This window comes from Rhinatrema bivittatum, chromosome 2 (genome assembly GCF_901001135.1).
Source record: "Rhinatrema bivittatum chromosome 2, aRhiBiv1.1, whole genome shotgun sequence".
Lineage (NCBI taxonomy): Eukaryota > Metazoa > Chordata > Amphibia > Gymnophiona > Rhinatrematidae > Rhinatrema > Rhinatrema bivittatum.
In genome coordinates, this window is record NC_042616.1 from 336559142 (window position 1) to 336571750 (window position 12609).

The 12609-nt window shown below is 42.4% G+C and overlaps 2 protein-coding genes across 6 annotated transcripts in view; both read right to left on the bottom strand.

Moving 5' to 3' along the window:
- Window positions 1–2234, bottom strand: part of MLH1 (mutL homolog 1) — a 180564-nt gene extending 178330 nt beyond the window's left edge. The window contains 1 exon segment of the mRNA XM_029589829.1: window positions 1990–2234. Within this exon segment, the coding sequence (XP_029445689.1) occupies window positions 1990–2108 (119 nt within the window). The 5' untranslated portion in view covers window positions 2109–2234.
- A 6945-nt stretch (window positions 2235–9179) lies between these two features.
- Window positions 9180–12609, bottom strand: part of HUS1 (HUS1 checkpoint clamp component) — a 58041-nt gene continuing 54611 nt past the window's right edge. For all 5 annotated transcript variants that reach the window (XM_029589833.1, XM_029589832.1, XM_029589831.1 and 2 more), the window contains one exon: window positions 9180–10486. In XM_029589833.1, the coding sequence (XP_029445693.1) occupies window positions 10404–10486 (83 nt within the window). In that variant the 3' untranslated portion in view covers window positions 9180–10403. The remainder of the gene's footprint in view (window positions 10487–12609) is intronic.

Sequence of the window (12609 nt, forward strand, 5' to 3'; positions counted from 1 at the left end):
AAAAAAGGCACAAAGTCACCTGATGTCCACCCACCCCACGTCTCAACCATCCCCCTCACCAAAAAATGGACCCCCAATCTTTAAAAAGCATACTAAAGTGTAAGAAGATGAATGCTGCCAGCCCGGACCTCCAACCCCCCTGCTAAAAAATATTAACTTTATCCCTTCTGCCCCCCTCCCCAAACATCCACTCACCCCCTCCCTAACAGGCACCCTCCCACTCACCCTTGGAAATTGCCCATCTTTAAACAAGTATATTCAGCGGGACTTTTATCTGCTGAATATACTGGACAAGTTATCCACTAAATAGCCTACTAAATATTGGCCTTATAGTTATTTTTATTTTAATTATGGAAAAGTGTTTTTGATTTACCGAGTAATATTACATAGATTTATTAAATACTTTTAGGCCCTAATATCTGCTTTTATGATAAATGACAGTTATTAAACATAGAATATGTCTACCACTATCCCCTGTATCATCTGCCACGCCCTGACTGGAGCTCTGAGGGGCACCTGGCCCCCAGTGCATGAGAGCAAGAAATGTGACCCAGTGTAAAAAAAAAAAAAAGAAGTTTGCCCACCCCTGGCCTACACAGCCTGATTTAATATGTGGCTTGTAAGCAAAGTACAGCTAGATCAACGAAACATTGTATAACTACAGTTTGGTTACTTTTCCCCATGTGCATCACTTTGCACTTGTCCAGGTTAAATTTAATCTGCCATTTAAATGCCTGGTCTTCCAGCCTCACAAGATCCTCCTGCAATTTTTCACAATCTGTTTGAGATTTAACAACTCGGAATAATTTTGTATCATCTGCAAATCCGATCACTTCACTTGTTGTTCCCTTTTCGAGATCATTTATAAATATATTATAAAGCACTGGTCATAGTACAGATCCCTGAGGCACTCCAAGATTTACCTTTCTCCAATAAGAAAACTGACCATTTAGTCTTACTCTCTGTTTCCTATCTTTTAAACTGTTTACAGTCCACAATAGGCCTTCTATCCTGTGACTTTTTAATTTTCTTGGTAGTCTCTCATGGGCACTTTGTCAAAAGCCTTCTGATCCAAATACACTACACCCATCAGCTCACCATTATCCAAGTTTACTGAAACCTTAAAAAAAAAAGTAGAAGATTGGTGAGGCAAGATTTCTCTTGTGTAAATCCATGCTGGCTGTGGTCCCATTAAACCATGTATTTATATATGCTCTGTGATTTTATTCTTTAGAATAGTTTCCACAATTTTCCCAGCATTAAAATAAGTGCCTCCCCCAACCAAACCCTGCCCCGAAAACACCTCCAAATATGTACATGCAAAAGTACCCATACTACTAATGTACATAAGTACTTTTACTCACATCTAGGGTTGGCGATAATTAAAAAGCCTGTTTAAATCACTAAAAAGTGCTTTATATTCATCCCTTATTTCTGCAAAGAAACAATTTAATTCCCACAGGTTGAATTCTCTTACATGTCTTCTTTATGGATTAAGTTGGCGAAATATACTTTTAAAACTACATTATTAACAAGAAATGTTTCTCAGATATGAAGACCGGAAGCTGGAGGTTGGCAACCTGCTCATGCCATGAGCTTTACACATGTGTGGTGTTACCAACTGGCTCCATTTCTGGTCTAGTCCTAGTTTTACTCTATTGCACACATGAATTAGTGATTTTTCCCACGTTGTGCTATGTAGTATTAGGACTAGACACTATTTCTACGTTGAGATTTTTCCCCTTCTGGGTTTTTCTCCTTTTATAAGATAGAAATTGTATCTTTAAGGGCCTCTAATATGTCAGAGAGGGAGCAGAGTACATTGCATAGATTGTAGCGAGTGTCCTTTTTGCAGACAGATCATTACTATACGTCTGTGCATGCATCGGGGTAAATAAAACCAGGCCCGGATTAGTCTGACCTGAGGAGAAGATGCCATGGCTACTAGTGGGCACAGAGTGAGCCAGTGATGAGAAAGGGCTTGTTTACCAGTTCTCCATCATCTCCTTAATGGCGTTGGCGGGTCTCTGGATAATCTCCCCGGCCGCGATTCGGTTCACCACCGTCTCGTCCAGCCGCCGGATGACTCCGGCCGCCAGCGGGGCCATCGCTGAGCTGCCGGTGCTGGAAAGGCACGCGCACCACAGCTTCAGACCCACGAGCCCGGCAAAAAACAAAACCTTCTGAAGTCCCACGCGCGCTCAGCACTTCCGCATCAAGGGGGTTAAGTCCAGCGCCTTTGGCGATTGGAGGGCTAAGACGTCAATCACGAGAGGCTACGCAGGGACTGGAGAGGCGTTACTTTGTTTTGGGGGCGGGGAGGAGGTTTGTCCCCTAATAAAGTTATGTTTGTCTTTCATTCTTGGTTGGCGTGAGCTACGCCATTAATAGAACCTTTTTTTTTTTTTTACGAGAGATATGCGCGAATCACGAGCGATTAAGCAAAACCCAGCCTGAAAATTGGTGTGACCGGGCCAATGGGAGGTTGGGGCGGGGACGGTGCATCGATTTGCTTTCGTGGTCAAATGCCGAACGAGAGGAAAGGATGATAAAGCTGAGCAGGAGCCGTGGATGGCAGAGTGCATGGGCCCTATGGGCTTTATCAGCTGTTATGCTCTATGTTCGCTGTTATGTGCAAATTACAACGTTCAGTTTCTTTTGATTTTTGCTTGATGCAGTTCTATATAACCACAGGTTTATTTGGATTTATTACTGGACTGTAAATACACCACAAGGCTGTATGCTAACATGAAATACAATAATTAGTGAAAATACAATTTAAATTAGCCTATATTTGGGCTTTTGAAGGTTGGGCTACTTTTGGGTTTGGGACTCTGCTTGCCCTGGCTTAGCTGGGTTTCGTTTTGGCTCAATTGGTCTTACTTTGGGCTATAAATCTCCTTCAAAATTTGGCAATACTTGTTCAGGGTCCGTGAGGGAGGCAAGTTCTTGTTAAGAAAGAGAAACATGGCTTTTGGTTGTCTAAATAAAACACTATCTCATTTTCATAATTACACCCCCGTAGGGCCTAGAAGTAAATGTTTTCTTCCATTTTGTTTATAGGGGAAAAAATGTATGTGGCCCATAAGTTTAGAAATGTATAAAAGTGAATGCACATAGCCAGAGCCTCCCCCACTGTCCTCAAGAATATTCCTTTCTTTAGCAGTGAGGCAAAATCATTTTATGTATTATTTGGTATGTGTGTTCCAAACAATCAGAAATAAAGCCATTCCTGGGCATATCCCAGAATAGTCCAGACAAGTGGGTTTTGTATCCCTACCAGCAGATGAAGCCAGAGAATGAAAACATTTCAGGTACTGCTACTTAACCGAGAGTGGCACCTGCAGTTCCTCCATATTTCTCTGGCTCCAGCGGCTGCTAGAGGTGCAAACCTGCAGTCTGGACTTTTAAGAGTTAAAAAAAAAAAAAATCTAGCAGGAAAGCTCCCCACGGTGTTAGGTTCCTTCGTGGACCATCCCTCGGCTAGCGCAGGGGGTTGTGATCCCTGTGCTAGCTCTATCCTTGTCTGTCGGGGGGGGGGGGGGGTGAAAGGGAGGGGGGTCCTGGTTGTCTGAGGCCTCTGGGTCCCCACCACCACCAGTAGTCTCCTCCTGGATTCCAAAAGCATGGCATTGCAAGTACAGCTGTGATAATATGATATGTTTTGAATTCAAGAGATTTATACAAATTAAATATATTGTTACAATGAGATCTCCATTTAAGGTATACAGGTTCTGCCAGACATGAACTTAAATTTGCTGAGATAGCTTTTCTTACAACCGGAGAAGAAGGACCTGGGACTGGAAAAAAGTAAAAAAAAACTGACTGGGAATACTTTTTTAGAAAAAAAGAAAGAGCAGAGCTCTAGAACCGCGAGGCAACTACTTCGCGGAAAAAAAAGAGACTGAAAAGGGATCCTGCATGGGCACATGGATAGTGGCATGCTGGGCATACTCAGTGTGCCAGTCAAAATTCTAGAAACTCTGACAGATGTTTTCTGTGCTGGGCTGAATCTGATGGTGTCCCCCATCTGTGAGGACTACCATGCTGCTTGTCCTAGAAGAAACAGAACTTATGCGTTATCTCTAAGCCAACTTTGCACTTAGTAATTACAAATGCCAAACTAATTAATCGAGCTGAAAGATAATTAAACCAGTGTTCTCTCACCCTTAACTGGTCTTGTAAAAGTCCAAGAATCTGTCTGCACACCATGGGGCGAAATCCCATATGGTGGAGGACAATTTGAACCCAAAGGTCTCACAGACCCATGAGATAGGACAGCAGAAACAAGGTAAAGATGTTCCCAGATTTAATTCTTTCAAGGGATAGTTGGTCAGACTCCTGCGTCTCAGAGCAGGGTTATGAAAGTGTCTTACTTGCAGGTTCACTGCAACAGTCAAACTTCTAGAAGCAAAGGTTCTCTGGGATAATCCATGGGAAAAGCCATAGTCTGCACATTTCAGAGTCCTTATCTCTGTTCAGAATATCATTGCTTATTCAGTTCCATAGGATCAAACATTTATCTTGATTGGATGTTACCATGATCTATAGAACAGATTGGTGGAATGCAAATGTCATCATCTGTCCAGATGCATATGAGTATTCTCATAAAGTTCATTAGGAGACATATGCAGAAATACCCATTCAAAGCTGGTCTCGTGTCTCAATACAAAGTTTTCACCAAGGATATATGCACAGTTCTTGTCAAAGGTTCTGCTCTCACATTGTCAAGTGCTGACAAATGTCTCATATGGAAGAACAATTACAGTTTCTTCTCTTCTGAGTGAATCAGTCTCATATGAAGTTGCCAACATCATCACATGGCTGAAGACTCCATCTTTGTGTTGCTTAATCTGCACTTTTTGGTTCAGTCTGTGTGCAGAGCAGCGGGCCTCATTTCAATTATGCACATTCTCGTTTAGGGTCACTGGCTTTTATTCTACACTCCTAGCCAAAATTGATGCTAGTAGTTTAATGTCAACATTAATTAAAGAGATAGGTCTATAGGAACCTGGATCTAAAAGATCTTTCCCCTTTTCTGGAAGTACAGTTATAAGAGTGATTTATACCATAGGATCATATATTTCTAATAAGGATGAAAAATGGAATCGATTATAATATTCAGAATGCAAACCATCCAGACCTGGTGCCTTAACTAACTTCAAATTGCCTTTTAGCACATTGAATTTCCAAAAGCTGAATAAGTGAGCCCAAAAATTGCATCGGTAAAGGGAGGTTCATTAAAAAAAAATCATCCCTTACTTCCTCATTTCCAGGATGTGCTATATATAGATCAGAATAAACATTCACAAATATATCATTAATTCCCACAATATCAAAAGTAGTGTCACCTTGCTTGTTTCGCATATTGCAAATAAAATGTTGTGACCTGGTACCCTAAATTAGGCGAGAGCAATTTACCAGACTTGCATATCTAAATTTTTTACTACAAAAATATACAAGATATTAAGGCTCTTTGATGAAGCAGCTGGTTCAAAGTATGCCTAATATCATCAATTTGAGCCTTAACAGAGTTTTGCAATATTGTTATATGAAGGGACTTGTCTACTAAATTCCCAATTAAGTCAAAATTTCAGTCTCTATTTTTATTAACAGTATATGCTATTATAGCCCCCTCATTACTGCTTTCCTAGCCTATCATAGAACATCCAGAGTAATCAAGGAAAAACATTAAATTTTAAATACTCCCATTTACATACTAGATATATTTTGAATCCTTATCATATTGCAAATAAGACTTGAGACACTATTTAAATGCTGATGGAGAAAAGCACATGAACAGAAAGTGTAAAATTACCAATAGTAGCATGAGTGACTATAGAAAATACATTATGGGAAACCAAAAAGTAATCAATACAAGAATAATTGATGAGAATCAAAATAAAAGGAAAAGTCTAATTTCCTTGGATGTAGCTCCCTCCGAATGTTGTTAAAGTAAGCTCCCCTAGTGCTGAACTTCAGCACTAGTCACTTAATTTACTTCTACCAACCTATTCCTGCCACCCTTCCCCTCCTCATTTGGCATCTAAATTTAAGTATATATCAACAGAAAAGGAACACTGAAAAATGCTTTCCGAAAACATCACTTATTTTCATTTAGTCATAAGAACAAAAAAAGCTATAAAACATAGGAGCCTCCGGGGCAATCCCATCCCTCACCCAACAATATCTTATGAAGGCCCTGTTGGGCCATTCTCATCACCCCCAAAAACATTTTGTTTTGGAGCTGAAGCTTCCTGTCCTGGTTTTATTTTTATTTTACCATTTTCACCAGCAACCTACCCCCCTTCCACAAAGAGAAATGGCATGGATCCCCCCCCCTCCCCCCGATTAGAGGCAGCGCTAGAAGCTGAGTCAATGATGGCTTAAGGCAGTGATTCTCAGCCTTGCTTAGTTTTCTCAGTCACCACAGCACGTGGAAACAAATTTTGCATGATCCAGCCACTGGCAGGAGTGCAGCACTTACCTGTGTCTTCCTCTTCTGCTAGGCTGTCATCATAATACTAATGTATCTTCACAGGCACCAAGGGCAGAAGATAGTGGATCCCGATCCCAATCCCAATCCCATTTCTTAAGCAGGGGAGGACCAGGTGACAGCAGTCACCATCAGCTCTGGTGTGGAGGAGAGCAGCAGTAGCAGCCCCCATGGAGTGGCCTAGTGGCTAGAGTAGCAGACTAAAAACAGGGAAATTGGTTCTTACCTGCTAATTTTCATTCCTGTAGTACCACGGCTCAGCCCAGATTGCTGGGTTATGCCTCCCTTCTAGCAGATGGAGACAGAGAAAAACTTGAAGGACACCCCTGTAAGTACGGTGCACCACCTGCAGCCCCCTTCAGTATAAACAGTATCAAAACAGAAAAGGAAATCGAACTGGTAACAGGAATCCAAATTTAAGTGATCAAACCAAACTTATGAGAATCAACTATGTACAAAATAAGAGCACTTGCGAAATCTTCTTCCTGCTATATAGCGTGACAGCAAATTAAAACTCTCGAGTGGATCCAAATCTCTTACAGGGCACTGGGATGGCACTTAAAGCACTAGGGTAAGATTCATAAATTCTGATTTCAAATTATCCTCTCTGCTGCCCACCCTCTATGTGATCTGCCAATGTCTCCATGGACCCAGCTGAAAATAAGGCATTTCGTTTAGTTTGTGGCCCCCTGGTTATGGAATGTAATTGCAAGGGCTGAGCTACAAAGGAGAGGGAAGGGTTAAAAAAAAAAAAAAAAGAAAAGAAATAGGGAGAATCCCTGGGTCACTGTGAATGGAGACCTATGGTACCATATCCACCAAGTACAGGGGCTGGTTTCAATTGATCTGACAGATAAAGGAGCAGGAGGAAGCTGCCTGGTCAAAAATCCCCATAAAACCCTAGCTTTTGTGTTCATAAACTTTTATTTATTTATTTAACAGTTTATATACCGACCTTCATAGTAAATAACCATATCGGATCGGTTTACAATTAACAAGAATAAAAAACTGGGGTAACTATTCAAGTAAACGAAAGATAAACAGTAAGTAGGAATGAGTCAAAGTTACAATAAACAGGGAAGAGAACTTGGAAGCTTGCAACAAGCTGGAAAGAAGATAAGGCAGGAAATAAATATGAAGTGATGCCATAGGGCGTACGGGTTAAAGCTTAATGGTGCTTTAACCTGGGAGAGTCAGAGTCCATTCGTGAGTATAATCATCATAACGGGTAAGCGTGAAGGACAACTAGTGATTGTCTGGTGGGTCGGTGAAGGCTTGGTGAAAGAGCCAGGTTTTAAGTCTTTTTTCTAAAAGTTAACAGGCAAGGCTCCACTCTGAGACTTGAAGGGATGCTATTCCAGATAGATGGGCCAGCTATCGAAAAAGCTCTGTCTTTGGTCATCGAGAGGCGTGAAGCTTTAGTAGGGGGAAATTTCAGGGTGCCTTTGAGAGTATCTCTAGTTGGTCTGTTAGAGGAGTGGAGTTTGAATGGGATTTCCAGGTCGAGTTGAAGATGATGATGGATAGTTTTATGAATTACGGTGATTGATTTGTATAGAATTCTGAAATTAACTGGTAACCAGTGTAGGTTCCTGAGGATGGGAGAGATGTGTTCGCTGCGGCTGGTACTGGTCAGCAATCTCGCAGCCGCATTTTGTAACATCTGCAGTGGTTTGGTAGTGGATTTGGGAAGGCCTAAGAAAAGGGCACTGCAGTAGTCTATTTTGGCGAACAGTAGCGCTTGGAGGATTGTCCTGAAGTCGTGGAAGAATAAGAGTGGTTTAAGTCGTTTTAGAATCTGTAATCTGAAGAAACAGTCTTTGGAGGTTGTGTTGACCATTTTCTTAAGGTTTAGACGATTGTCTAGTATTACCCCAAGGTCTCTAACCTGCTTGCAAGTAATGTGAGAGATGTGTGGAGATGGTGGGGAGATATTGATTTCGTTTGAGGATATGTGGAGCAGCTCTGTCTTGGAGGCATTAAGAACCAGGTTTAAACTGTTGAGTAGATTAGTGATGGATAGAAGGCAGTTGTTCCAATGGGTGAGCGCTTTTGAGATTGATTCTGTTATCGGTATTAGAATCTGCATGTCGTCTGCGTACAAATAGTGAATTAAGTTGAGGTCTGTTAACAATTGGCAGAGGGGGAGGAGGTAAATATTAAAGAGGGTAGGAGATAAGGAGGAACCCTGAGGTACGCCAAGAGTTGATTTAGTTAGGGGTGACTCTTTATTGTTGATTTTGACTTTGAAAGTCCTATTGCTGAGGAAGGACTTGAACCAGTTGTGGGCAGAACTTAAGGCCTAACTCATTAAGCTTCCCCCCCCCCCCCCCCCGACACAGAAATGGGAATAAAGATTTAGTGACTTAGGTTCTTAATGCTTTTTTTCTTTATTTTGTTTCTAGTTACAGTACAATAACGCAGAAGATGACTAATCCAAGTCCCCCTTCCTAAGGAACTATCAGCATCCTACCTGAACCAGCCAGAGACAGGATGCTACCAGGCATCATTCCTGCAAGCTTCTCAGTCATGACTTCCATGGATTCCAAGACAGATTCAACCATAAGGGCATTTTAAGATAAAACAATGCTGAATATATATATATATTTTGAAATACAGAATTTTACACAACTGTGGACCAAGTATATCGTAGAAAAAAGTACAAGATATTACCAGTCTGTACTCAAGTACTGCAGCTCTCAATTTAATCAGTAAATTGTATCCTAGGTGGGGCAGTTCATATTTGCTCTGTCCTCACAGTAGCCCAGGCAATGTCTAGTTTCTACAGATGAAGTAACCCATCGTCAGACATTTGCAAAAAGTAATACAGAAAAATAACCTCATTAGACCACAACTACAGGAAAAGTATTTGCAGCAGTCAACAGAATACTACTGATCTTATCTAGTTTTATTGCTTCACTCATCAAGGAAAGTTCACTCTTTGCCACTCTGTTGACTAGCGAAGGCCAGGGCAGTTTTGCAGGACATCATCCCACCATTAAACCATTTATTTAATGCCCGTTTTAGTCTGTATTCTTAACCTGACATCTGCTCCAGGCTGCAAATCCTTTTTTTTCTCTTAAATTGTATAATTTATTGATTTTATACAAATCATATGGACATAACCATATCATATCCAAATACAGAGATAAAATTTAAGCATCATAAAAAAAGGTAGAAAAAAGTTACAAATGCATAAGCATCTTTACATACAGATGGATTAGAGTAGGTTCTAAGACAAAGAACAAGTGTCCATTGGACTGGAATACCATCAGATGATGGAAAACAGAATAAGCATTATCTGATACACATATACATTTCTAGATAAATTCAAATTGGAGGACCGGCAGAGTTTGCCTGGATAAGGGTGGAGGGCTGATCTGTATCCTAACACAAATAGATCTCATTTCTAAATTTAAATTTGACTCTTAGGATATTTCTACACAAAGTCAGGATCAAAATAGTTTGTTTAAATGGCCAGAAATGTTTTCCACCACCACAATTTTACCAGTGCAGCCAGTCATGCAGAGAGCATCTGCCTTCTTGACAAACTGAAGCTGTATACAAAGCACTAACCTAAGCTGACAGATGTGCACATTTTCTGTTTGAGTGCTGAGGCTCAGGTTTAACACCGTGTAGTCTGTTTCCTTCCTTCTGAGGTTGCAGTATGTAACTTGGAGTGTCATAGCCTCTGCTTCTTCACTGTAGACCCTGCACCAATCGGTGGCTGCTGAATGGGAGTTTCACCATGGGCACATGGGAGAAAGGAAAAACCCGGCTGCTGCTGTGCATCAGGGGTCTGATTCAGAAACAGCTCGGAAAGTCCAAATCCACATTGTTAGCCTTTCATACTCAAGCCCATTGGATCTGAAAAATCTTTTTTTCCTCTCCCTGCAGAAATCGATTTTCAGGCCAGTGCAGGAATGAAGTACTGCAAGGAGACATCTTCATGCAGCAAAATAAAGTGGACGATCTTATTGTTGACAATGTCTACGATAAAAAAAAAAATAAAAACAGAACAAAGAGCATGTCGTTACTCAGAAGAACAGCACGTACAAAGGAAAGCAAAGTTGCTTACCTTTAACATGTGTTCTCCTAGGATGCTAGTCCTCACACATGGATGACATAATCGGATGGAACCCGGCACGAAAAACTTATGTCAAATTTTCTGGAAATTTGACTGAGCATGCCCAGCATGCCCTATTCCACGCGTCCACGCAGGGTCCCTCTTCAGTCTCATAAAATAGAATTACGATAAAAAAAAAAAAATTAATAGGAGAAACCCAACTCCTCAGGGTAGCGGGCGGTTTTCGTGAGGACTAACATCCTGCTGTCCTAGAGGAACACCTGCTACAGGTAAGCAACTCTGCTTTCTCCTAGGACAAGCAGAATGGTAGTCCTCACACATGGGTGAATCCCTAGCTACAGCTGCTTCCCAACACAAAAGGGGACCAACAAGCACCAACCAGGTGCCAATGACAGAACAACCACAGTGCTATTGGTAACAGAGAGGGAGAAAGCCTGAACCCAAACAATGGGCCCTAGGTAGGATGAGTTGGGTTCTACACCTCAAAGAGATTCCGAAGGACTGACTGGTCGAACCTACTGTCATGTTGGCTGTCCCGATCCAGACAGTAGTGAGATGCGAATGTGTGGAGAAAAATCCATGTCGCAGCTCTGCAGATCTAATCCACAGGAACTGCTCACAAGTGAACCACCAACATTACCATCGCTCTAACAGAATGAGCCCTAACATGACCCCCAGGATGCAGTCCCGCCTGGGCATAACAGAAGGAGATGCAGTCTGCTAGCCAATTGGAAAGCAATGGCAAATCCCAATCTATTCCTATTAAAAGAAATAAAAAGTTGGGTGGACTGTCTATGGACTTCTGTCTGCTCCAGATAGAAGGCTAAGGCTCTCTTGCAATCTAAACTGTGCAGTGCTCGTTCGCCTTGGTGCGAATGGGACCTGGGAAAGAATGTTGGCAGGACAACTGACTGGTTAAAATGGAAATTCGTCACCACCTTAGGCAAGAACTTATGTTGCAGGACCACCCTATCATGATAAAACTTAGTATAAGGTGGATAAGTCACCAAGGCCTGGAGTTCACTGACCCTGCGCACTGAAGTGACCGCCACCAAAATTATGACCTCAGCTGATGAAAGCTCAAAAGGAGCTTTCATCAGCTGAGCTAACACCACGCTGAGGTCCCAAGACACAGTGTGAGGCCTCAGTGGAGGCTTCAATTGAAGCAGACCCCACAAAGCGTACAATTATCGCTGTACTGATATGGACGTACCATCTATACCTTGGTGGTATGTGCTAATTGCACTGAGAAGAACTCTAATGGAGTTGGTCTTCAAGCTAGCCTCCTATAGGTGTAGAAGGCAGTCAAGCAGTTTTTGGTGATGCAGGAGAATGGATCTAGGGCCTTCTGTTCACACCACACAGAACACCTCCTCCACTTGTCAGTAGGACTTTATAGTGGAAGGCCCCGAGTACCATCCCATGGGACAGGGCCTAGGACCAGATCTAGACCGCTTCCTGACACAGGAAGTTGACCTGACACCATGCTTCCTGGGTGGACCATAAGCCCTAGGTGTGGAGCCCCTATACATGAGCTCCCCACCCCAAGGCAGACGCAACCGTGATTAGGACAATTTGGGTAGGGGAATTTTGGAAAGATATTCCCCGATCCAAATTCAAGAGAGCCCGCCACCAGGACAAAGAGTCCCGGAGAGATGGAGTTACTCGGATGCGAGCCTGGAGGCTCCAAATGGCCTGGGGTCACTGGAAACTGGGGTCACTGGAAACACACATGGGCTCTGCACATGTGTAAGCGTGCCGAGGAAGTAACATGGACGGTTGCAGCCATGTGGCCCAACAGCTTCAACATGTGCCGAGCTGAAACCTGCTGGCTCTGTGAATCACCGCCACTACAGACACCAAGGTGACCACCCTGGAGCGCAGTAGGAAGGCTCTTGCCTGAGCCACGTCTACCAGGGCTTCTATGAAGTCCAATTAAGGTGACAGGCTGAGATGGGGCTTTGGGTAGTTGATGACGAACCCTAGTGACTCAAACACCCGGATGGTCAAGCACAAGAGAGGTGCT